Raw genomic sequence first — 26586 nt, 5'->3', positions numbered from 1 at the left:
AACAAGTGAGATCAATAAATTGTTCCTGCTCTTTTATATTTAGACATGAAAGTCCATGGGGAATTTATGAACGGATTTTTAATCAAATTAAATTGATCAAAATCGTCGCTGAAATACGTTCCAAATTGAACTTTTAGTGCTGCAAGATAATGAAAGAGACAGACTTTTATCTCCACGGGAAGCATTGGTTTACCTGTGTTCTCTAACAGTGACGCTAGAGTAGGGAACATATTTAGCATTCCACTTTCCATTCGGTTTTGCCACAGCTCTAATTTCATCATGAATGCCTTCATTTTTTCATTCCAAGATAGTACAGTTCCTTGATAACGTTGAACTAAAGCGTTAAGAATATTTAGTTTCTCAAAAATGTCAGTGACGTAAGCTATTTTCAATAGAAAATCTCCGTTGCTGGAACAGTCTGCCAGAGGACGACTTTTTTCTCCTTTAAGAAACAGAATACCCAGTCCTCACTTCAGACATTCTTGTTATTACTTTAATCCTTCAAAGCCATAAATCATTACTAAAAAAAGTGTGTTCAGCATCCATCTCCTCACATAGCACTTTAAAAATTTATAGACTTTGCCTAAACAATATTAACTGCTTCCATAACCGTTTGTAGCATTTCGTGACGTGCCTCCCGATGTATGCTGCAGTGAGTCATGACTGCATCAGGAGGTACAGCTTTAGCTTTCGCTTGCAGTCGATCATTAATTCCAGACACTGAGCGAGCTCCATCTCCATAATCGATTGCACACATTGCATGATATCCCGATTTTATTAAAACGAAGTACTGGTCATGTGAAAAAGGCTTTGAACCGCAACTGCTCACAGAAAGGCAATTCTTCTCGAACGTTAAACTCAGTAACGAAATGAAAATAAGCAATCAAATGAGTATCGTAATGAATGTCTGTCGCTTTGTCCACTTGAAGTGCTAGTAAATCATCAGAAATGTCTAAATTTCTCTACTCACGGTGTCATTAGAGACAGGAATACGTTTCAAGTGTTGACCAAATAAGTCACCAAACATTGTTGTACTATATCAATCGCTGATGGTAAAACTAGGGTTTCTACGTCCGTGTGTGGTTTCTTGCACGTATGAGTTCTATGCGAAATTTGGTAGGAGGCTAAAAGGGCCTCAGATATCACATTCGTCGTTTTAACAAAGTTCTTCTGAGTTGACAATGAAACATTTAGCTTCCTGGTAGGAAATTATTTTGGTTTTCCCTTTAATTCAGGATGTTTGGTTTCAAGACGTCTCTTTCACTTACTAGGCTTCATGCTGTCAACAGTTAAACACGTGAAACAAATTACACACTACGGATTTTCTTCGCCATGTATTGTAATTTTCGTGAAGTCTAGCAGTAACTAGATTAGTTCTCATCAGACCTTCTCATTTTCGCCTTTGGAATATCTCCCTCCCCTCCACCACTTGATCTACCATTGGTGCCTTCATGTCTGTCGCTAACCAAGAAACGCTTCGTACTGTGGTCAAGTCTTCCTCGTGAAGTCTGAAAGATTGTAAGGATACGTCGAGATACACGAGCCAAAGTTTGCACTGCGCGCGTTAGTCAAGGATACAGTCACAGAGCAGCTAACAAAGGGTGATTTCTCCAATGTCCGACGTCACCGAACTCACCAGACCATTTCAAACTATGCTAAAAGTACGATCGCGGTTTCACTGTCGCAGAGTGCCTCTGGCGTAACACAACGGACGAAATTCAATCCAGATCAACGGCATCTTCTTTCCATATCCTCAGCTTATTTTCCCCCTAAATTGTCACCAATGCCAGGGCTCTCCGGCATTGTTCGTTACTAATTTTTTTTATACCTCACACTCTTGCACGCCATTTGCATGTCCCCTGGGGGTCGCACCCCACAGCTTGAGAACCAGGGGTTCTCAAACTTTTTCCGTCGTGCATCACTTCCGAATCATAAACTACTTTGCAACCCCCCACCCAACCCCATTTTTTCTGTCCTCAGCACTTCTCATACTTCACTCAAAAACAGTCCACGATATCCATTTACTTCTAATTACTGCAACTGTAGGTTACAACAACAACGATATAAGAAAGGGTCCTGTTGGCATATCAGAATTAAACATTTTAATTATCGTATGTTTGTATTACTCAGAGGTAGTGAAAGTTAAGAATTCCAACCAGTTTATAAACAACCATATCTGCATGTGCAGTTATTGGAATTGAGAAACATGTGTATTAAATCACATGCTTTTGTTTACCAATTAGTTCACAAATTAGTTAGTTAAAGTTCAACGGTTTCCATCTATACAGTTTTTAATTCATTTAGATTCTTTTAGTATTAAAAAGATCATACGTACAAATGACGACAGGATAATAGTTAACGTTTAAATGCCAATTTATAAACATTTATACTCTAACTGATCATACAGAAAGGAAATAAACAAAAGTAGAAGCGCACACCGTTCAAGATTCCGTAAGTTTTTGACATTTAGACACATATTGTGATTGGTGCGCTTGAATTTATGAAGGTAGCAGATCCAAGTTTGGTTGAGTCTTTGAAACAGCAATTCGCAAATCTCCTTCCAGCTGCAGTCGAGGCAGATATTTCGTCTTGATTAACGCCATTGCGGAATATGTCGAGTCACATAAGTAAGCTAATGCCAAGGGTAATACCACGTCCACTGCCAAATATTCAAATGTGTGTGAAATCTTATGGGAGTTAACTGCTAAGGTCATCAGTCCCTAAGCTTACACACTACTTAACCTAAATTATCCTAAGGACAAACACACACACCCATGCCCGAGGGAGGACTCGAACCTTCGCCGGGACCAGCCGCATAGTCCAGGACTGCAGCGTCCACTGCCCATCCTGCCAGAATGGGATATTCATTCCGTGTCTGCTCCCAAAAATTTTCGAGAGACTTGCATTTAAATTAATTCCGAAGCGTTCCATCATTTGAGATGTCTATTTGCTCTTCCTGTTCTACTGCTGACAAATGGCCTGTTATGATCGTATCGAACGGATTGTGGATCCAATGTAACTGAGATGAAAGTCTTGGAAATTAATCCTCGAGTTGTTAAGGAAGGTTCTAGAGATGTACCGGTACTGCGCCAGTTCTACTACTTTTACCCTCTACCAGATCATTTTCCTTCACACAATTCTTCAGATAAGAAAACGTGTTTTAGCTACCCTACTCCATCTGGGTTTTCCGAAATCCAAGTTTTCTCTTAAACGCAAACTCGCTTCTAAAGAGATTACTATTTCGGTCTTAAAGTGATACGTTAAGATTATTCAGTGTATAGAAACCGTCAGCCAAGTAGCACAATATTAGAACCCATTTTTCATCCACAAACAGAGCCGCGAGTGTAGGAATGATATTCAATAGGAAAAGACGAAGTTCATCCTTCAGCTCCACAACGCAACAAATGTAGAGTTTTACCACGAGTCAAGCAACGTATCTCCGTGTGCAATAGAAGCGAATCATGAGTAGAGCCCATCTACTTGCAGAGAATGAAAAATAGCCTATTGTTCCGCACCAAATTTACAACATTGACTGACTGACTGCGTTGTTTAAAACTTGGTCTTCCGGGTATACTACTTACGAAGTCAATGCTTCCTTGTGTATCATGCAATGTCTGAATTTTACAGAAGGTGTAACAGCTCATGCTCTTGCCATGAACCCTTGTTTAGTTCCAGTAAATGATGCACCTCGGTCGGTACGTATATCCATTCCATTTGTCGATGGCAGATTATTGTGAGCAAAAAAAAGGAATTCATAACAAAGAAAACATCTTCACCTGTAGTCCTTCCTTCCAGAGCTTTACAAAATAGAAATTCATCGTGCATTTCCTTTCCATAATAGTAGCTTACAAAAACAAGAATTTCGAGCTATCATGAAGTCGTGGCAGCAATTGATCTTTTTCATGTCAGAGGCTATTGCATCAATATGACGAAGCACTGTCATCTGAGAGTGGTATCAACTTCAGACTCTCGCCAAACCTTTCTCCATATGTGATCTCGCACATTTAAACGGCTGCGAGAAGAAGTACTTTCTCACCTTACTGTGTGGTCATTTCGATTTTGCAGTTAAGTAGGACGTCGGTCCCCCCCATGAACCATGGACCTTGCCGTTGATGGGGAGGCTTGCGTGCCTCAGCGATACAGATGGCCGTACCGTAGGTGCAACCACAACGGAGGGGTATCTGTTGAGAGGCCAGACAAACATGTGGTTCCTGAAGAGGGGCAGCAGCCTTTTCAGTAGTTGCAGGGGCAACAGTCTGGATGATTGACTGATCTGGCCTTGTAACATTAACCAAAACGGCCTTGCTGTGCTGGTACAGCGAACGGCTGAAAGCAAGGGGAAACTACAGCCGTAATTTTTCCCGAGGACATGCAGCTTTACTGTATGATTAAATGATGATGGCGTCCTCTTGGGTAAAATATTCCGGAGGTAAAATAGTCCCCCATTCGGATCTCCGGGCGGGAACTACTCAAGAGGACGTCGTTATCAGGAGAAAGAAAACTGGCATTCTACGGATCGGAGCGTGGAATGTCAGATCCCTTAATCGGGCTGGTAGGTTAGAAAATTTAAAAAGGGAAATGTATAGGTTAAAGTTAGATATAGTGGGAATTAGTGAAGTTCGGTGGCAGGAGGAACAAGACTTTTGGTCAGGTGATTACAGGGTTATAAATACAAAATCAAATAGGGGTAATGCAGGAGTAGGTTTAATAATGAATAAAAAAATAGGAGTGCGGGTTAGCTACTACAAACAGCATAGTGAACGCATTATTGTGGCCAAGATAGACACAAAGACCATGCCTACTACAGTAGTAAAAGTTAATATGCCACCTAGCTCTGCAGATGATGAAGAAATTGATGAAATGTATGACGAGATAAAAGAAATTATTCAGGTAGTGAAGGGAGACGAAAATTTAATAGTCATGGGTGACTGGAATTCGTCAGTAGGAAAAGGGAGAGAAGGAAACATAGTAGGTGAATATGGATTGGGGGGGAAGAAATGAAAGAGGAAGCCGCCTTGTAGAATTTTGCACAGAGCATAACTTAATCATAGCTAACACTTGGTTCAAGAATCATAAAAGAAGGTTGTATACCTGGAAGAATCCTGGAGATACTAAAAGGTATCAGATAGATTATAGAATGGTAAGACAGAGATTTAGGAACCAGGTTTTAAATTGTAAGACATTTCCAGGGGCAGATGTGGATTCTGACCACAATCTATTGGTTATGAACTGCAGATTGAAACTGAAGAAACTGCAAAAAGGTGGGAATTTAAGGAGATGGGACCTGGATAAACTGAAAGAACCAGAGGTTGTAGTGAGTTTCAGGGAGAGCATAAGGGAACAATTGACAGGAATGGGGGAAAGAAATGCAGTAGAAGAAGAATGGGTAGCTCTGAGGGATGAAGTAGTGAAGGCAGCAGAGGATCAAGTAGGTAAAAAGACGAGGGCTAGTAGAAACCCTTGGGTAACAGAAGAAATATTGAATTTAACTGATGAAAGGAGAAAATATTAAAATGCAGTAAATGAAGCAGGTGAAACGGAATACAAACGTCTCAAAAATGAGATCGACAGGAAGTGCAAATGGCTAAGCAGGGATGGCTAGAGGACAAATGTAAGGATGTAGAGGCTTATCTCACTACGGGTAGGATAGTTACTGCCTACAGGAAAACTAAAGAGACCTTTGGAGAGAAGAAAACCACTTGTATGAATATCAAGAGCTCAGATGGCAACCCAGTTCTAAGCAAAGAAGGGAAGGCAGAAAGGTGGAAGGAGTATATAGAGGGTTTATAGAAGGGCGATGTACTTGAGGACAATATTATGGAAATGGAAGAGGATGTAGGTGAAGATTAAATGGGAGATAAGATACTGCGTGAAGAGTTTGACAGAGCACTGAAAGACCTGAGTCGAAACAAGGCCCCGGGAGTAGACAACATTCCATTAGAACTACTGATGGCCTTGGGAGAGCCAGTCATGACAAAACTGGTGAGCAAGATGTATGAGACAGGCGAAATACCCACAGACGTCGAGAGGAATATAATAATTCCAATCCCAAAGAAAGCAGGTGTTGACAGATGTGAAAATTACCGAACTATCAGTTTAATAAGTCACAGCTGCAAAATACTAACGCGAATTCTTTACAGACGAATGGAAAAACTGGTAGAAGCGGACCTCGGGGAAGATCAGTTTGGATTCCGTAGAAATGTTGGAACACGTGAGGCAATACTAACCTTACGACTTATCTTAGAAGAAAGATTAAGAAAAGGCAAACCTACGTTTCTAGCATTTGTAGACTTAGAGAAAGCTTTTGACAACGTTAACGGGAATACTCTCTTTCAAATTCTGTACGTGGCAGGGGTAAAATACAGGGAGCGAAAGGCTATTTACAATTTGTACAAAAACGAGATGGCAGTTATAAGAGTCGAGGGGCATGAAAGGGAAGCAGTGGTTGGGAAAGGAGTGAGACAAGGTTGTAGCCTCTCCCCGATGTTATTCAATCTGTATATTGAGCAAGCAGTAAAGGAAACAAAAGAAAAATTCGGAGTAGGTATTAAAATTCATGGAGAAGAAGTAAAAACTTTGAGGTTCGCCAATGATATTGTAATTCTGTCAGAGACAGCAAAGGACTTGGAAGAGCAGTTGAAGGGAATGGACAGTGTCTTGAAAGGAGGATATAAGAAGAACATCAACAAAAGCAAAACGAGGATAATGGAATGTAGTCAAATTAAATCGGGTGATGCTGAGGGGATTAGATTAGGAAATGAGACACTTAAAGTAGTAAAGGAGTTTTGCTATTTAGGGAGCAAAATAACTGATGATGGTCGAAGTAGAGAGGATATAAAATGTAAACTGGCAATGGCAAGGAAATCGTTTGTGAAGAAGAGAAATTTGTTAACATCGAGTATAGATTTAAGTGTCAGGAAGTCGTTTCTGAAAGTATTTGTATGGAGTGTAGCCATGTATGGAAGTGAAACATGGACGATAACCAGTTTGGACAAGAAGAGACTAGAAGCTTTTGAAATGCGGTGCTACAGAAGAATGCTGAAGATAAAGTGGGTAGATCACGTAACTAATGAGGAGGTATTGAATAGGATTGGGGAGAAGAGAAGTTTGTGGCACAACTTGACTAGAAGAAGGGATCGGTTGGTAGGACATGTTTTGAGGCATCAAGGGATCACAAATTTAGCATTGGAGGGCAGCGTGGAGGGTAAAAATCGTAGAGGGAGACCAAGAGATGAATACACTAAGCAGATTCAGAAGGATGTAGGTTGCAGTAGGTACTGGGAGATGAAGAAGCTTGCGCAGGATAGAGTAGCATGGAGAGCTGCATCAAACCAGTCTCAGGACTGAAGACCACAACAACAACAATAGGACGTCGGTACGTCTAGCGATTCTCTTAGGCCGTTCTTAGGAACTGATACTGAGTTTTTGAGGAATCTGACAGTTTTTTAAGGTTTTGCTTATGACGCTTAAAAATTTCATGGCTGGATGTTTTGTCTGTAGGCATCTCTTTAGTTTTATTGGCTTCAAGCTATAGAGCATTGTGCTCGTTCCTCACTACTCAAAAGAATGCTGGCAAAGCCTAATGTTAATCAATTTGATATTTATGCACTTTGGTTTTGCGTGTAGAGCTAGCGTTGCTGATAGCAACCGAGGGCCGGCCGCGGTGGTCTAGCGGTTCTCGGCGCTCAGTCTGGAACCGCGCGACTGCTACGGTCGCAGGTTCGAATCCTGCCTCGGGCATGGATGTGTGTGTTGTCCTTAGGTTAGTTAGGTTTAAGTAGTTCTAAGTTCTAGGGGACGTGTACTAGAATGCAACTCCTAGCCAACTCGCTACCTTTGAAGCCTGGCTGAAATCGAGTGGACAGTCACAGTGTCTGTGATTGACAATCTATTCTTGCAGTCACTGTTGCAAGGAAGTAATAGTCACATTGTCAAGCGGTTTATTGTCAATGCTGGTCGTTAAATGTTAGCGTTAAATGTTAGGTAGGCAGTTAACCCAGCAGGTAGACGGTTGCAAGGGCTGCACGATGAAATATTACTCACAATTGTTCTCAGCACTGCCAAAGGCCTTACCGCAATGGTAGCACCGGTTCCCGTCGTATCACCGAAGCTGTTGTGCTTAGCAAGCACTTGTATGGTGAGCATCCGGTATGCCGAGCGCTGTTGGTAAGCGGGGTGCATTCAGCTCTTGTCACGCAAATTGAGGAAGTGCTTCACTGAGCAGTAGCGGCTCCGTTCACGAAAATTGACAACGGCCGGAAGAGCGGTGTGCTGACCACTTACCCTCCGTATCCTACAGTCTGAGGATGACACGGTGGTCGGTCGGGACCGTTGGGCATTCCGAGACCTGTTCGGACGGAGTTTAGTTTCACTTTTCTCAGCACTCCTGCTCATATGATCTGCTGGTCAGTTCTCGTGAAATAAGACAGAAAATTAACGCTGGGGAGCTCCTACCTTGGTTCATGCAAATGAAATCTGACTCCAGCGATATTTGTTCACCGGGAGTCTTTCACTTACGAAATATGAAATATGAATATGTCAATGAAAGCCATCGCCCCCTCTTTTAGTCACTGCCTCCTCCCACCCGCCTCCCCACCAGGGGAGCGCGCCAACAACTTCGAGAAAAATTTTCTTGGGAGAAAAGATTAGGCGGCATGGTGACGTTTCCACAGTCACACTAGAGCTCAACGTTCATAAATATACTTGACAGCCAAGTTCACGTATTTATATACCACCTCTGTTTTTTTTTTTTTATCGAGTGGTGTGTTAAATGAACAAGTACATAAATCACAGCTACTTCAGTTGCTACTGAGAAACTAAAGTTTTGATATGATGATACTTGTAACTCACAGAACAACAAAGATGAGACCAAAAGCCACTTGTTCTCGAATAGTGACATTAAAATTTCGTATTCCTTGCCGTACGTACCAAATACACATTACACCTCCCTTATTTGCTAAAGGCAATTTAAGAAGATTATCTTCCATCATCTCACCAACTGAAATAATTACTCATTTTTGAGATAATTATAGAAGTTAGTTATGAAACACCACACTGCATATAATTCATTTATTTTTACATGTACTGGCAGTTCTGCTTAAAATGACGATATTAATAAGTCGTCATTGGAATCAGTCAACCCAAAGATATTCCTTGGTACAAATTGTAGGGATATGTGCATGTGGCTAGGACCTCCAGCTGGGTATACCAGTCGCCTGGTGAAAGTCTTTTAACTTGACGCCACTTCGGCAACTTGCATGTCGACAAGCATGAAATGACGATTAAAGCAACACAGCACCCAGTGCCCCAGCAGAGAAAATCCATGTCACTGCTGGGAATCAAACCGGGTCCGTTCACATTCAGTTGGACGCTACTTTCGTGACTTGTGTGCCCTTAAAACCAATGGCACCTGGTTTCCTCAGAACGGTCACCAATCCAACTATTGGCTGATCATAATGTTGCTTCACTTCAGAGGAAACCAGTTATGTCATATGAAACCGTGGCCTAGTGTAAGCCTTTCAATTGGATGCCATTCAGGCGACTTTCATATCCTTAAACCCATTGGCACTTGGTTTTCCCCAGATGATCACCCATCCAAATATTATCTAGGTCCAATATCGCTTAACTTTGGTGATTGTGCGGGAACTGGATTGGCCAAAGTGACAAGGTCGTTTGTTACAGGGATATGAAATGGAATGTTCACATATCCTCAGTCTTAGGTAAAGTGGACAGTGGACTTCGTTTTATTGGGAGGATACTGGGAAAAGGTAATCAGTCCACAAAATTGCTCAAGTTTTTGGTACTCAAACCAAACAGAATTGTCAGCATATACTGAATGTATACAATTAAGGACAGTACATATGGTCACAGGTTTGCTTGACCCATGGGAAAGCATCACTTAGACAAGAAACTGAACTGGCAATCATTTGACAACAGATGCTGACTATCATACAAAACCCTACCATACATAAGAAGTTTAAAGAGCCAGCATAAAGTGAGGAATCAAAGAATTTACTAAAACTGCCTATGTCCGATATGGGACCCAAAGACAAGATTACACTAATTACAGCACATATAGAGACATTTAAGCAATGATTCTTTACTTACTACATACTGGAATAGAATGGGGGAAAGCCCCAGTAAGTGATAATTGGGGAAGTCTGTTCCATGCATGTTACAGTGTTTCATAGAATATAGATGTAGATATATTTTTACTGAGTTTTTTGGTGTTATAATGTGCATTTACTTGTCATAATTATTTGGTTTTCTGAACTTATTGCAGCATATGTGGTACTTGGTAACGAAGATTTTTTATTGTGTCAGCGAGCAACTGAAAGTGAGGAACTGATGCTCTGCAGTTCCAACAATACATTTGAGTTGATTCTGTGAGTACCCTAAGCCACACGCTTTCTGTGGGTGACACTTCCTTACATACTCATACTTACACAGTGTGGTGTTTTTCTTAAAGCAGTTCTGACAACACCAGTCGCCCTTGTGATTCAGAAATTATGATATGTGGAATTAAGACTTGTACTGGTGAAAACAAAGGCTTGTCAGAAGAGATTCACCATAGTTCACAGCCATCAATTACTGGTAAATGAAATTTTATTTCTTGTGTGTGTGTGTGTGTGTGTGTGTGTGTGTGTGTGTGTGTGTTTTGTTTAGCTATTGTATCAATGTATTCTCAGTTTTTTTGGCATTATTGATTAATAGTATGCTTCTGGGTATTCTGGTGAGTTGTTGTTTCCATTTGGTATACAGTATTTCAATGATCGATCAACCCATCATCTTCAGTTGCTGTGAGTCTTGCTGCCTGGACTCCAGCCATAGCACTCGCTACCTAGAATTCAACAGTCAGCCTGGTTCGAGTCCAGGCAGCAAGTACATGTAACAGGAAAACTCACAACACCTCAAGAAAATGGCTGGGTCAGTTTTTGAACTGCTGTGCATAAAATGGAAACAACGTCTCACCAGAAAGCACAAAAGCTCACTATTATTGTGTCATTATTTAGTCTTTCTTTGGGTGTGAAATATTATGTGTACCTATCTTCTCCTGTGCAAGTAATAGCTGTGATAAGGACCATTCTGTTTCATGCATCTTATTAGATACCTTCTTCTCAGCTTCTTCATATTTTTGGTTTTTTTCTGTTTCCTTCTGAACGTTCAATTATCTCACATCAAGTTTTTGTATTCATAGTTCTTCTTATTTGTGCATGTCCCTAATGTAATGATTTATTGTGACTCCAGCTTTGCAGCTGAAGAGCAAGCCCCAATCACTTCATCTCACCTTTTTCCAGTGTCTTTATTTCTTAATAATGCTCCTGCTTATGTAATTATATTCTAAAGATTTTTCTGAACTCTTGTCATGGGCCCACATTTCAAGACTAATTCTACACAAGGTAACATAGCGCTATACATGGAGCTTGAGGTTTCAAAAAGCCAATTTTAAATCTTGGTCCTTTCATCCCAATTTAGGTTTCCTGTAGTCTTTTCTTAACGATTCATCATAAAAGCAGGATAATTTCTTTAGTAAGTTATTGACCAGTTTCTTCCCCCTACCAATTGAACACCCTGTAATGATAGCAATATTTAATTTGGCCTCATTTGATTTTTATTGGATGCTGCTGGATTATACTGAATGCCGAAAATATATTGTAGAAGCAATACAATATTGTGCACACATGTTATTTACTCAGTGTTTGTCAAGCTTAACACATAACTGTTGACCAGTATATCACTTCTGTATGATTTTTCAGTATGATAATGCAGTCACTCATTACTGTATCTCTATGAGAACAGAATTTTACAGAAGATAGAAATGTTGTCAGAGTCAATTTTATTTCATTAAACAAGGTACACACAATAATATTTTTCTTGCCCTAAGAAGGTATTTTGCTTCTTTGAAATAGCTTTCTCAGTTTTGATGCCTTATGCATTTTGCACTGGAGTCTCATTAACTTAATGCAGAAGTACTAAATGCCTTCACAAGAATTTTTGTCTCTGCTAATATTGTGTCAGCAAAACATCTTAAATTGTTTCAATTTCAAGAATTATTTTCTTAATGGCATTATTGTGTTGAAAGTATGACCACTGGGATACATGTACACACGTTAGACTCAATAATTCTTTCCCTTCATGTACAGCAGTGTTCCAGAATCATAGTGTAATAATGTCTAGTCAGGATTAGCTTCAGCATATGGTCACTGCTGTTGTTTACATTGTGGGTGTTAATGTCAGTATAAGTTGCTGACTGATATGTGTTCTTTTCTGTGAGGTCTCCCAAGTCAACAGCAGCTGAAAATTTTGGGGTGTTGGTTGGCAACTCAAAATAATGAAATTCTGTGCAGTGTCTTCTGACCTGAAATCACACAGGATGTTAAAGAATTATGTGGTGGATACATATATTATCATCTAGAGTAGCTTTAATCTTTAGGGAAAAGTGAAATATTAGTGGAGTCCATAAAGGGTTCTCTGAGTCTGGTAAGACACATGTATACTTTTACAGTGAGCAGCAGCTCATTATTGTAGCATGTTAATGTGTCCTGTATCTTACACATTCTACCACTGGACTGGTCTGCATTCTATACACCATACACCCACATTTCTGTAGTTTCATATGATCAGTGTAAAAAACATATACACCCCTTCAAATAACCATACCAGAAGAACTTCTCAAAATTGTCAAGTACTGGTATCCAATAAACATGCTTATTGCTCCAAATGAGTAATTTTTGAAGATGGTATTTGTGTAAGACATGGTTACTAAGTACAATCTTTCAAAATCCTGGGAAGTTGTAACTTCATACAGGTACAACATCAGGACTCACACTATGGAGTTAAAACACCCAAATGCTCATACAAGTTACATTTTGCTTCCACATCAAGAGATCCACAATAACACTGAATGAAGTATAAGACAGTACAAAGTATCATTAACCATAGAACACACCACTAATACAGTTTTGTAAGTGAGCATACATGAAGCAAGCAAACAGGTGAGACTGAGGGCCCAGCGCATTCAGCTTATATTGACCTGTTGTGTACATGGCACACTGCTTGCTGCATCTAGGCTGAAAGTCAACCTGTCTAGGTGGGCTGTAGGAGCACTTAAATCATGTACTGTTTGATTATGCATGCTCACACTATAGGGTTTCAGAACCCCATACCCTTGGGGTCAAGTGTTCATTGTGGAGATTTCCATGTCTTCATTGGTAGATGATGATGGCTGGAGCAGGTGTTGTGCTATCACACGAGAATATGGTCTCAAATGGTGTGGTGCAGACAGATGTGGTACCCACTCCCCCACTGCTGATGATGGTGCTATATCCATATCCACACCCAGAGAGGCAATTAGCATTGGAGGCATCAGAGAAGCTGACAGCATCAGCAGTGACAGGGGCTTGGGGGATGGAGGTGTCCCAGTGCTGACTACTCAGCTTGGTAGTGCCCAGAGGGAAGATGGTGCCAGAGCTGGAGGAGGCAGGAACCTACATGAACACAAGAACCTCTCAAGGGCTTCCTCAGGCGGAAATTGAGTGATATATTTTTTCATCTGTGTTTTGAATATACAGACCAGCTGCTGCATCTCTCCATTGGACTGGGGTGAAAGGGACAGGTGGTAATATGCTGGGTGCCACTCTTTGTACAAGAATCTTCAAAATCTTGAGACACAGACTGTGGGCCTTTGTATGTCATAAGCGAATATGGCAATGGCACTTGTATTGTGCCCTGTTTGGTTACACGCACTCATGCTATGGAGTTAAAACACCCAAATGCTCATACATTGTGTTCATGAACTTCTATGAAATATTGTCACACTGACTAAAATTGTACTGGATGGCAACTTGCTTAACAGTAGTCAGCTTGCACCAGGTGATGATCCTAGTACTCAATCAATTATCTTGTTGTAATGCAGTATGGTCTCCATTTTTTTAGTGGCATCACCATTTTGATAAATGGATAATGACTTTTTGTGACCTAGTCACATTCAATGACTGCTTCATATCTGTAGGAAAGTGAAAAATCAAAACACTACAGTCTTAGAACTAATATCTGTATGAACCGTGTTGGCTTTTCTTGATATATCTGTAACTGGTTCCTACATATGTATAAAGGTCCTCCATTTATCATAAATATGTAGTTTATACATTCTGTCACTTACACTTCTACGGGCATGTATCAGAATTAAAAAGATATTCAACAGATTATTATTTCATAATTATTTTTATTTCATGTCGCAAATTTCCCTGTTTATCACTGAAATTGCAGAATTCCACCACTCAGAAGAAATTGATATTTCCTCCTGTATAACTTCTGTCAGTGACAAATCACTCTTTCTACCCATGCCAAAATTATTTAATTATCTCTTATACACTTGCCTGTGTGTGAATTTTGCTTTAAATGTAGCAACTGTATACCAGAATAATGAATTCATCTGCACAAAACATGCTATTTGTTCATCACAAATTATATGCATTTCTCATCCAGTTTCCTGTTATAGTTACCAGTATAACTTGATGGTTCACAGTGTAGTTGCATGCTTTGTGTATGAGCACTCATGAGGGATTGTGGTCTGATAAATTTTTAAAATTTATGTTTTTAATGTAGCCCACATGACTAACGTGTGGAGCACCATAACACACAACAGAAAACAGTATTCACACTAGCTTTTGAGCACTAGCTTTTTTTCTAGCAATAGTACACCCATTCACACACACAATTACACAGACACTATACTGCAACTCCTATGGCCATGGCAAGATTAGTGCTAGGCTTACCATAACCAAGGAAGTCTTCATTTTGGCAACTGTGTGGTTGTGTGTGTGAATGTTTGTACTGTTGCTACAAAAAGAACTAGTGCTCAAAAACTTGTTTAAATTCCATTTTCTGTTATACAGTATATTACTGTGTTCCACACATCATTGTGCTACAGGTGAGTGGTTGCCTTTCCCTTATTTTACCTATTGCCCCATCCAGAAATTTCCTTTATTGTTATTAAAATACTACTTCACAACTGTATGCAGATTATTTACATGTTTTTTTATAGTAATGCAGATAAGGGAGATATTTTTCTAATATAACATGAGACCAATATCTGTTGTACTCACACTTGGCAGGAATGAGATTCACATCCCCAGCCAGGGATCCAGATTCAGGTTTTCTGGGGTTTCCCTCAATTTCATTCCTTATTCTGCCCAATCTGAATATATATATATATATATATATATATATATATATATATATATATTATTATTTATTTATTTATTTTTTTTTTTTTTTACATAAGCAACTTTGGCAAAGGGAAGATTGTTATGGTCCAGTGCTTGGGGACAAGCATCTGAGAAGTAACAAAGTTTGTCAGCTGTTCAAATGTAGCTGTCACGAGCATGATAATGGTTGAAGGATGGTGAAACCATGAGTTGCCAAACAGGTGTGGTCAACATGGGAACATGTTGGGGTCATCTGCTGTAGAGCGTCATTTTCAACACCGTGCATTAAACAGTCTGCTCAAAACAAGTGTGCCTGCATCAAAATCTTTCTTTGTCATTAGATTTGCCATCAATTGCCACCTATCCTGCCATACAACGAGGGTAGGCCTCTGACTTCTATGCTCTGGTGATCATCACATACAGCTCCCCATATTCACCTAATGACATCGGCAATTATGACTGCAGTGGGCATGGCAGCATCAAGACTGGACCATGGATTATCAGAAATGAGTTGCCTGGTTTGATAATCATGTTTCTTGTTATGTCAGGGAAATGACCATGTACAGATGTACCATCACACAGGCAAATAGCTGATCAAACTATACATTCTGTCAACACAAGCTTGCTGGGAGCAATATTATGTTATGGGGAACTTTCAGCTAGGTTTCCATGGGCGCTGCGATGGTAATCAAAGGCACCATCACAGCTGTGGACTGCATTAACACTTTTGCAAACCTTGGGTATCCCTTCTTACTTGATATCTTGTCTGACAGGAGTGAGACCTTCTAGCAGGATAACTGCCCATGCCACAAGGCCGGACTAATGGTATTGTAGTATGATGAATATGATACTGAAATGACATTGATGTTTTGGCCACTAAATTCATTTGAACTCAACTGAACTGGTCTGAATACATGGGGAACACTATCAATTTGCCTGTTTCACCTTTGAAAACCACTAGACTGTACATTATATATAGGGAGCAGTCAAAAATGGGCAGACGGAAAAAAAGAAAATAAAGTGTTTATTATTTGAAAAGCAATCCTCATAACTCTTAATACAGTTATCCCACAGTGAGACAAGAAATTGCATGACTTTATGTAAAAATGTTTGTAGTTGCCTACAGGACCATGATTGTGAGTGTTGCAAGGTTGTTTCAAGTATAATGAAAAAATTTTTCTGGGAATCCCCTATACATCCATCATATAGTCCAGATCTCTCCCCATGCGATTGCCATTTTTTTGGAGCCCTGAAGAAACACATTTGTGGCTCATGATTTGTTTCCGATGAAGAGGTCCGTGCTTTTGTACAATCGTGGTTCCATAGGCAACTGCAAACATTTTTCCATGAATCCACTGATCAACTTGTCTCACAATGGGATAAATATATTAACAGCTATGGCAGTTACTTTCGAAATAATAAACAGCTTACTTATTTTTTACACATATTTCTCATTTTCATTTGACTGTCCCTTACACACAGATATTAATAAACAGCTTACTTATTTTTTACACATATTTCTCATTTTCATTTGACTGTCCCTTACACACAGATATCTAGTGCCTCACATCTCTTGGAATCTACCTAGAATGTGACAAACCAAGGCATGCAAAATCATTGTTGTATTACATTCCGAAGGTGCATCAACATGCTATTAAGCAGGTGACCATAATGATTTGGCTCTTCAGTGTATTTCCTTTACTTTCAGCTCTGTTACTGGAATGAGAAGTGATGCGTATTGCATGTCTAGCTTAGGTGAATTGTTCTTGTACATTGATATAAATGGTGTTATATGACAGTTTCAGATGTAAAACCAAATCTGTCAGAAAGTTTGATTCCTCAGTTTCAAATAAAGATATATCTGTGCTTTTGTGTCACACGCTGTTCATATAAAGCCTGTAACAACTGTTTCAAATCGAGTAAAAGAGCATGGAGTCAATGTAGTAAAACATAAAATAATAGGAATATACAGACTACCTTGTGCAGATGTACTCCATTTTCTCAACAGCTTCAGCACCATGATTAGGCCAACTGGTCCTAATGACCTTACTATACTTGAAGACCTTAACATTGATGCAAACTCCAGCAGCATTGCTAACATGAAACTAGTAGATGTATCAACTTCATATCATCTTAGAAATATAGTTACCATGGATACCAGAGTCTCAGATTCTAGTTCTACCAGGATAGATTATGCAATAATTAGCAAAACTACTGAAGACACTGCTAAGCTTAGTAACATAGACCTTCATTACTCAGAACACATGCACAGCAGATAAAATATAGAAAAACAGCTCCTAAAATAATACCAAAAACGTTTGGAAAGAAACGATTTATGAGCAATACTACTATCAACTCTCTGAAAATTAAACTAGCTGAGAAGCGGGATCAGATCTACCGTGTGGAAGGATCAGATAACGAATGGGATGAGTTCTATAGCACCCTATTGAGACACTCTGATTCCTGTTGTCCCATTAAAGAAATGCAGACGGGGCCAATACACAGTCAGAGGGAAAGAAATAACAAACTCTGATTTCCATCCAGTCTTGCTGCACTCAAGCAAAATGTTCCTGTCCTGGATGTCCTGTACAAATCAATCAGACTGTACATTTTCAAACAAAAATATAACACCGCTAAGAAAAAAACCTTTAAATCAGAACTTTCAAGCCTTAGAAAAGAAGTCCATGGTAATGAAACCTTTCATTCTACAAATGTGAGAAAGACATCATGGAAACTGATCAATAACTATTGAAAAACCTCCACAGCTAGGGACAGTAAATTCTTGTGCATTATACAGGACCATGAAGTTATAAAAGAACCCAAAGCATTATGTAACCTTTTTCATAAACATTTCATATCACCAACAGGAAATCCAACACACACCTTATAAATGCATCAAGAGATACCAAAGCACATCCCCCTAGCAATAAGTTTTGAATATAATGAGATTAAAGAAAATGACATCAGAAAGATAATCCTCACATTAAACAACAAGTACTCAGCTGGATGGGATGATATGTTGAGCTCAAACATGTATAAAAGAAATAGTTAAACCACTAATGCACCCCATAAACTGTAGTATTAGAGAAAGCACTTACACTAGTAGTTTAAAAATAAGCATTGTTAAACCAGTGCATTAGAAGGGGTGTACAAAAGAGGTTTCAAATACCACCCCTTACCAATATCATTGATCCCTACCTTTAGTAAGGTTTTTGAAATGGCTCTCCTTCCTCAGCTCTCTGCTTATTTTATAAAGATCAGATTACTAACAGAAAAACAGCATGGCTTTAGGAAAGGTCAGTGTACAACTACTGCAGTTGCTGAATTGCTCCATAAAGTGTACACTATCCTAGATCTAGGTATGAAGACAGCTGGCATATTCTTAGACCTTTCCAAAGCCTTTGTCTCAGTCACCCATGGGTTACTCGTTAATAAATTGAAGACTTACAACATCAAGGCCTCATCTACGCAATTATTGACCACATTCCTGACAAATCACAAAAAATGTACTAAACTTTTATGTAAAATAGATAACAAGGTAATAGATTTCCATTCTTCTAGAGATACAGTAATCCAGGGAGGTACCACAGGGATCAATCCTTGATCCCTTTCTCTTCTTGGTTTATGTCAGTGACATGATACAATGATTCAACTCACATTTAGTAACCTGTGCTGATGACACCTTCTTACTTTGTGAAAAAGACTTGGGGACATTACACTCAGTTGCAACTAAGGGTGTGATGGAAGCAACCACCCATTTTCTACATCAGGGCCTTAACACCAACACCAGTAAATCTCAGCTACTAACATATAAAACAACTGGTTCTCATGAGTGTGAAACAAACAATATTTGTGGTATTACATCAGCAGAAACAGATAATATTAAATTTCCTGGTGTCCAACTGGACCAAAATCTCCCTTGGGTAAACTTTATTACTTTTGAGTGTGAGAAAATCTGAAGTAGCATGTACCTTATGCATCAGTTTGCAAAAATAGCTCCAATCCTAACACTAAAAATTGTTTATTATGGAACAGTAATTATGGTATTGAACTGTGGGGTTGTGCGGCAGACCTGCATCTGAACAGAATGTTAGTGTTACAGAAGAGAGCCATTAGGTTACTGCATGGACTGAAATCCAGAGAGTCCTGTCTTGAAGCCTTTGTTCAATACAATTCCTTGTATTTGTATAAATGTATTATATTTTTATTGAACAGTTAAATTGCAAGGATACACATAATTATGATACCAGAAATCAGGGGAACTACTTCAGGCAGAGGACAAAATTAAAAATAACTGACAATAGTCTTCATATTAATGGACATATATGGTTCAACAAAGTGCCACAAGCTTTGAAAACTTGTAAATCAAAACTGTTCCAAAGGAAGTTAAAATCCTTATTACTATTATTATTATTTCTTTCTTTTCTCAGCCGTTATGTCTGGTCAAAAATGGAAAGTGACGCCGTCCTTGATCAAGCATGACTTCCTTTTAACTGTACGGTATAAGTTATATTGCATTTAGGAACTTTTGGGTAATTGAACATGTATCAATAATTACGGATTTCTGTAGTTGTATATATAAGTTTGGATGTAGCTGTATTGCATTGATGTACTGGTGGTTATTGTGTGGTATGACTCCTGTAGTTGATAGTATAATTGGTATAATGTCAACTTCATCCTGGTGCCACATGTCTTTGACTTCCTCAGCCAGTTGGATGTATTTTTCAATTTTTTCTCCTGTTATCTTTTGTACATTTGTTGTATTGCTATTATTATTATTATTATTATTATCATTCCCCTTTAGGAGAGCAATTGAACTTGAATTCATAATTTCATCTCTGGAGGTTTTTCTTCTTTGCTTCCCAGAAACTCTTCATCCTCTCAGATTGCTCCTTCTTCCATTCTTCTGTCCATTTTTTACCACGCTGGTATGATGATCTTTCCTCAAACTTCACACTTGTGATTTTATTCTGGCACTCAGTGCAGTCTTAGAGATTTTTTATGTTGATCTGCTGTAGATCCCTCTGGACTTCTTTCAGCCATTCTGTGCTGCATTTACTCTTTGCTATAATACTGAAAAGTTTCATTGCTGTTCTGGAGTCTTCCATCCTGTGGATATGTGTATAAAGTTTGGCTCGGCATTTTCTGATTTTGTCTGTTACTGTGTTGATCTTCATGTAGAGCTCGTTTTGTGTTCTCTTCATCCAAATGCCAATTTTCTTGATAGCCCCATAAATCTCTCTCAGAATTTTCTGTGCTGCTTTTCTATTTACCTAATTTTTGAATGACCATCAATCAGCATTGTTTCAGCTGTGTAAATAGCTTCTGTAAGAATCAATGTTCTCTAGTGCCTTAATTTTGTGTCTGTCAAAATGCACTTCTTGTTGTAATGTATCCATGTTAGCTTGCAGGCCTTCTGGAGCTTGGTGATTCTTTGTTCATTGGCGATTCGGTTCAATTCTGAGGACTTTATAGTTTCTCCGAGGTATTTAAAATGGCAGACTTGTGCAATTTTGCCATTTTTTGTTATTAAAGGGATTTATTTTCTGGCTACCTCTCTCTACATTTGGCTTTTAAGAAATCTGTAGTCTGCTTTTTTCTGAAATTGTACGTAGTTTTTCTCTGCCTGAATTGCTTCTGTTTTGTTATTGATGATAATTGCAATATCATCAGTGAAAGCAAAGCACTTGACTTTAATTTGGTTCTCCTTTTTGATACAAATTTTGATGCCCTTTACATGAAATTCCCATTCCCTGATGATCTTTTCTAGAACAATATTGAAAAGCATTGGGGATATTCCATCCCCTTGTGGGAATCCAGTTTTGTTTTCGAAGGGTTCTTAGTAAATAAGTGTATATATTCACTAAGTAAATTCTAATCTACTTGTCCTCTCTTGTACCATGTAAAATAATAAGAATACTAAGATAAATGTATGTACCAGTATCGAATGTAAGTGCTATCTATAGTAATTTGCTCAGCATATATATATATATATATATATATATATATATATATATGTGTGTGTGTGTGTGTGTGTGTGTGTGTGTGTGTGTGTGTGTGTGTGTGTGTGTGTGCGTGCGTGCGCGCGTGGGTGTGGGTGTGGGTGTGGGTGTGTGGGTGTGTGTGTGCATGTATGTATGTATGTATGTATGTATGTATATAACATTTGCAATAGACACCAGCTTGATAGTATACATGCAAAACATGTAAATAAATGAACTGATTACAGCTTGTTCTTAAAGTGTATCCAATGTGGACAGGCCACTTCTAGAAAGTTTGGGATATCACTAAATGTTAGGAGCCATGCAAAGAATCCACATGTAATGTTAAGATGTAGATGATTTTGGTTTGATTCATGTGTATGGTTTGGTTACAAAGGATAAAAAAATTTCTATTCCTTTTCACATTTCAGATACAGCTCTCGAATTTATAAAACTTGACTTGGAAATACAACAGAAATACTTATGCCCCTTTTGCAGTTTGGTATGATTCTGCATCATCATTTAAAGCATACAAGCTGCCATATTAAATACATCAAAAGCTGCATAACATATCCCAAATGTTGATACAGGATTTTCTTCAATAGCTGCATGCCTTTGTAGAATAAGAAACAATTGAATATCGGTTGCTGTTTACATTATTTTTGACACATGATCATTTATTTCAAAATGTAAATACCAGCAACTTAAATTAAAAATTAGATTACCCTGTAAAAGTTTCTACTTTTAATACATAGTATAAACTTTTAAGTTTAAATAAGAGTCCTTAAAGTTCTTGGGAAATGAATAAGGCTTAAAATATATTGAAATATAATGGTTCTGCTCTAATGTTGAAAGAGTAATGTGATAATGTGACAGAGAGAAACAATTCTTACAGGCACTAGTATGAAGGATGTATCTGATGAAGATGAAAACTGCAATTGTAACACAAATAACACCCACTTTTTTGTTGAACAAGAGATGATGAAAGAGGCAAAGCACCACTTCATGAAATGCAGGTAAGCTTGTAATTATCTATAATGTAACACTTGTATTTGCAGCATGTAAGTTTTGTATTCATTTTGTTCCTTCTGGTAGGGTGCGACAAGATTCCAAAAATGGCTGTAAAGGTGTATCATGTGATTGGAAACTTATCAACATTACAGAAACTTCAGAGGAAGTAAGTCTGTTCATGTATAAAAGTTATTCTAAGAATCTGTCATTGGAATGCTTGTAAAAATCTCATGCATTCAAACACCTGTCTGATATTTTCTTGATACCTGAGTACTTTCATTAATAAGGAAAAAGGTCATAGTTCATGCATTAATGCAAGTAACACAAGATGAATAACAAAAAATAAATATTCCTCAAATTTTGAAGCATCCATAGAGTTGTCAGCCAACAGAATATTTAAACATTTTGCATTTACATGTGTGAGGGTTGCCATGAATGTTTTCAGAATGCAAGGGTTCAGGCCTATTGTTTACAAAACCAAGAAAGACATGGTGACAGAACACAACATAATACACATTTTCTCTTTCTCTCTCTCTCTCTCTCTCTCTCTCTCTCTCTTTCTTCCTCCCTCCGCCACTCCCTGCTCCCTCCGATTCCCTGCCTCCCTCCCTTCCCCCCTCCCCCACAGATATATACACACAGGGCTGTATAAAGTACAAAAATTAAATGAATGAAGTTTTGTTTCATTTGGAAGATTACTTGCACAGAATTCAATAGCAGCTTTCTCATGCTGAGTCTCATGTAATTCATACGTTCCATAAATTCTGCTACTGAATACAATGTGGTAGTGCAGCTAAAATTTATGAGAGATGGTGTTTGCTTTAAGAGATTATTTTATTTTGGTTCAGTGAATTCTCACAGGGAATAAATTTCTTTGAAGAATAACACTGGTATAGGCTTCCTGGTAGCAGCTGTTATAAATGAAAATACATTTCTTTTTTACTGGAGAATTTTGCAGAGGATAGCTACTTCAGTTACTTGTCCATTTTGCTCTTGGGATTGAATCTGTAGCTATCTTAATAATGTGACATAAGACACTCGCACTCCGAGAGAAGTGCCATCAATGGTTATCACCGGAAAGTCAAAAGTTAATGTTCTCTTTACTTACAGATAATTCAATGTGACTGTAACACTCTCACAAAGAGTTGCAATGGTTTTCTGTGGTTAGCTCTTCCATGATGCTGCTCACCCAAGAACAGTTGCAACACATAGTATTGGCAATCATAATAGCACAAACACAGGTGATAAGGCAGTCATCATAGCTTTGAACCTTTCTAAATTTTAATAACATTCCTTAAAATGCAGATCTAAGAGTCACTTGCACAGAATCTTGTTTCACAGTAACAACAAGCCTACTAGCTAAATAGTCAAAACTCCAAAATTTGTGAGAGAACTGTAAATTCAGTTTTATACCTCATCACATTAACCTCAAATTGTACATCTTACATCAGGTAAATTCCTAAAAAATACGAAATGAACATTGATTCTGAAATGATGTCTCTGTGACTGCACTTATCTATGAAGCATTCTTGGAAAACATCTCTAATGTGGTATATCCTTCAGCCTGTATTGAGTAGTTGGTAATAATGCACTGATGCCAGTGAAAAGTATCAGTAGTAGTAGCTTTATTCATCAGTAGATCTCTTTTTACAAGGATATAGGACATGTCAAAGTATTTACAAGCTTAGATCAATTTAAAATAAGATAATTCATATACACATATATTTACAGACTTCTAGTCAGAGACAATCATTAGATTTACTCCTAGTATACAATACTTTTTTTACAGAAAACTTATTAAATGTATGGAATGTATTTAATAAGTTTTCTGTAAAAAAAGTATTGTATACTAGGAGTAAATCTAATGATTGTCTCTGACTAGAAGTCTGTAAATATATGTGTATATGAATTATCTTATTTTAAATTGATCTAAGCTTGTAAATACTTTGACATGTCCTATATCCTTGTACAGAAAACTTATTAAATAATATAATGCCACACTGTTCACTCATGCCTCACTATCAGTCACTGCACACACTATACACAAATTTTTTCATAACACTTCACTGACTACACACACACACACACACACACACACACACACACACACACACACACACTGGTGACCTCTGGGTCATTTTCTGTACCGCAACTTTGCATTTGCTATCCTGAAAACCTGAGTCAGCATCCCTCCATAATGAGTGAGATGTTGAGCTCAGAAAGTGGAAACGGTGTTAGTATTGTACTATGCATAGCTTGGGGGTAGGCATTTCTAGAAAGGAAAAAAGAAGGAAAAAACATTAAGTGAAGGTGTTATGTGTAATGTTGGATGTTGGATGTTTTAAAATCATTATTATTATTATTATTATTTATTTGTATAACATTTTTTATCAAACCCCTACTCTGTTGCATCTAAGTAATCCTCCAATGTATAAAATGTATTGCATAACAGTTACTTTTCAGCTGCCTTTTTAAATAAGTATATTTTTGCAATACCTTTAACCTGTTTTGGTAATTTATTGTACAGTTTTATTCCTTGGTAGAAAATGCTGTTTCGAGTTTTATGTTTATTTTTTCTTGGTAAATGTAAGTTGAGTGCATTTCTTACTGCATGGTCATGGACAGACTGTTTGTGCAGTATTGTGCAGTATTTACCAATGCTATTTTTGATGTGTACAACTGACTGGTAAATTTATTCACATGGAGCACTTAAAATCCTCAGTGTTTTGAACAAATCTTAACAATGAGCTTGGCTAGTATTTTTGGTTACTATTCTTATGATTCTTTTCTGGATTTTGAAAACTGTGTGCATATTTTGTGCATTTGTTTCCCGAAAACGAATTCCATAGCTAAGAATTGAGTGTACGTATGAACAATATGTAACTAAAAGACACTGCATGTTACACACTGATGATAGGATTCCAAGGGCATAACATGCTGATGACACTGTGCTTGCAAGTACCTTTGTATGTTCACACGACTTCAACTGAGAACCAAGATTCATTCCAAGAAATTTTGCATTTTTTACACAGTCCATAGAGGTGCCATCTACATTTAACTTAACATTATCATTTTTCCTCTTCAAACTGAAATTCATGCACTAGTTTTCTTTATGTTCAATGTCACTTTATTGCTTATTGACCAATCATAAACTTCCTTGAGACTTTCATTTGCTTTCTCAGCAAGGAGTTCTCTTGTTCCCTCAGTGACTATAATATTACTGTCATCAGAAAAGAGAATTTTTTCACCATGAGTAACACTACTGGGAAAGTCATTGATGTATATCAGGAATAGTATTGGTCCTAATATGCTACCTTGTGGAACCCCTATATTAATGTATTTTGGTTCTGATAAGTGTTTTACTAAATGTTTAGATCTATTTGAAGTATGTGTTACCTCTACTCTTTGTGCCCTATCTGCTAGGTATGATCAAAACCAGTCATTAGCTACACCTCTTATTCCTAATGCTTCTAATTTATTTAATAGAATCTTGTGGTCAACTGTATGAAAAGCCTTAGAAAGACCCAAAACTATTCTTGTGACACACTCATCTTTATGAAGAGCATCAAGTAAAACTTTTGTGAATTCTACTATTGCTGACTCCATATTTTTGCCACTTCAGAAACCAAACTGTGATTCGCTTAAAAGATTGTATTTATTCCGATAATTCATTAATCTGTCTTTCATAATTGCTTCTATTATTTTTGAGAATGGTGACAGCAGGCAAATGGACCAGTAATTTTCAATGTCTTCTGCATTACCTTTCTTAAGCAAAGGTACAGCTCTTGCCAGTTTTAACTGCTCTGGAAATGTCCCTGATGTGGTTTCATTTATTATATTCCTTAAGGGGCTTTGTATAATCCCTGTGCATTGTTTCAGTACACACGTTGGTACTTCATCTAAGCCTACTGACATTTTACTTTTTAGTTTTTGAACAGTTTTATTGACTTCATTCTCTGTGGTTGGAAGTAACATCATTGTATTTAGTGCAACATTATTTACAGGTGTTATATTTGTTTTGGGGAATTTTTGCTGTAACTTCTCTGCAATACTTGAAAAATGCTCGTTTACATAGTTTGCTAAGTGTTGTGTATCACTTATTACCTTATCTCCCTCCCTTAGCAGTATGTTATTCTGTGTTTGTTTGCCTCTCCCAATTTCCTTTTTTGTAACATTCCAGACTGCTTTGCTTTGATTTGATTGATTGACTGATTTTAACAGGGAAGCTACAACAGTTTAGGTCTGACCCACCACCGCCGCACCAAAACTAGGTTTTTTGTGCAGTATAGCTCCCTGTATATCTAGTAAAGCCAACCAGTGCCCTTAAATAGTGCAAGGAGTCCCTCTAGCAGTTTTTTGTTAGACACAATTTCTTAAGGTGTAGT

General features: G+C 38.1%; 1 protein-coding gene across 1 annotated transcript in view; it reads left to right on the top strand.

Annotated features, from left to right (window-relative positions):
* The first annotated feature begins 10354 nt into the window (after window positions 1–10354).
* LOC124556819 overlaps window positions 10355–26586 on the top strand; it is a 138120-nt gene continuing 121888 nt past the window's right edge. The window contains exons 1-4 of the mRNA XM_047130834.1: window positions 10355–10385; window positions 10472–10593; window positions 22086–22206; window positions 22286–22367. Of these exons, the coding sequence (XP_046986790.1) occupies window positions 10509–10593; window positions 22086–22206; window positions 22286–22367 (288 nt within the window). The 5' untranslated portion in view covers window positions 10355–10385; window positions 10472–10508. The remainder of the gene's footprint in view (window positions 10386–10471; window positions 10594–22085; window positions 22207–22285; window positions 22368–26586) is intronic.

Source organism: Schistocerca americana, chromosome X (assembly GCF_021461395.2).
Source record: "Schistocerca americana isolate TAMUIC-IGC-003095 chromosome X, iqSchAmer2.1, whole genome shotgun sequence".
NCBI classification, from domain to species: Eukaryota; Metazoa; Arthropoda; class Insecta; order Orthoptera; family Acrididae; genus Schistocerca; species Schistocerca americana.
The sequence above is the reverse complement of the archived record's forward strand: the minus strand, read 5'-3'. Positions and strand labels throughout refer to the sequence as shown.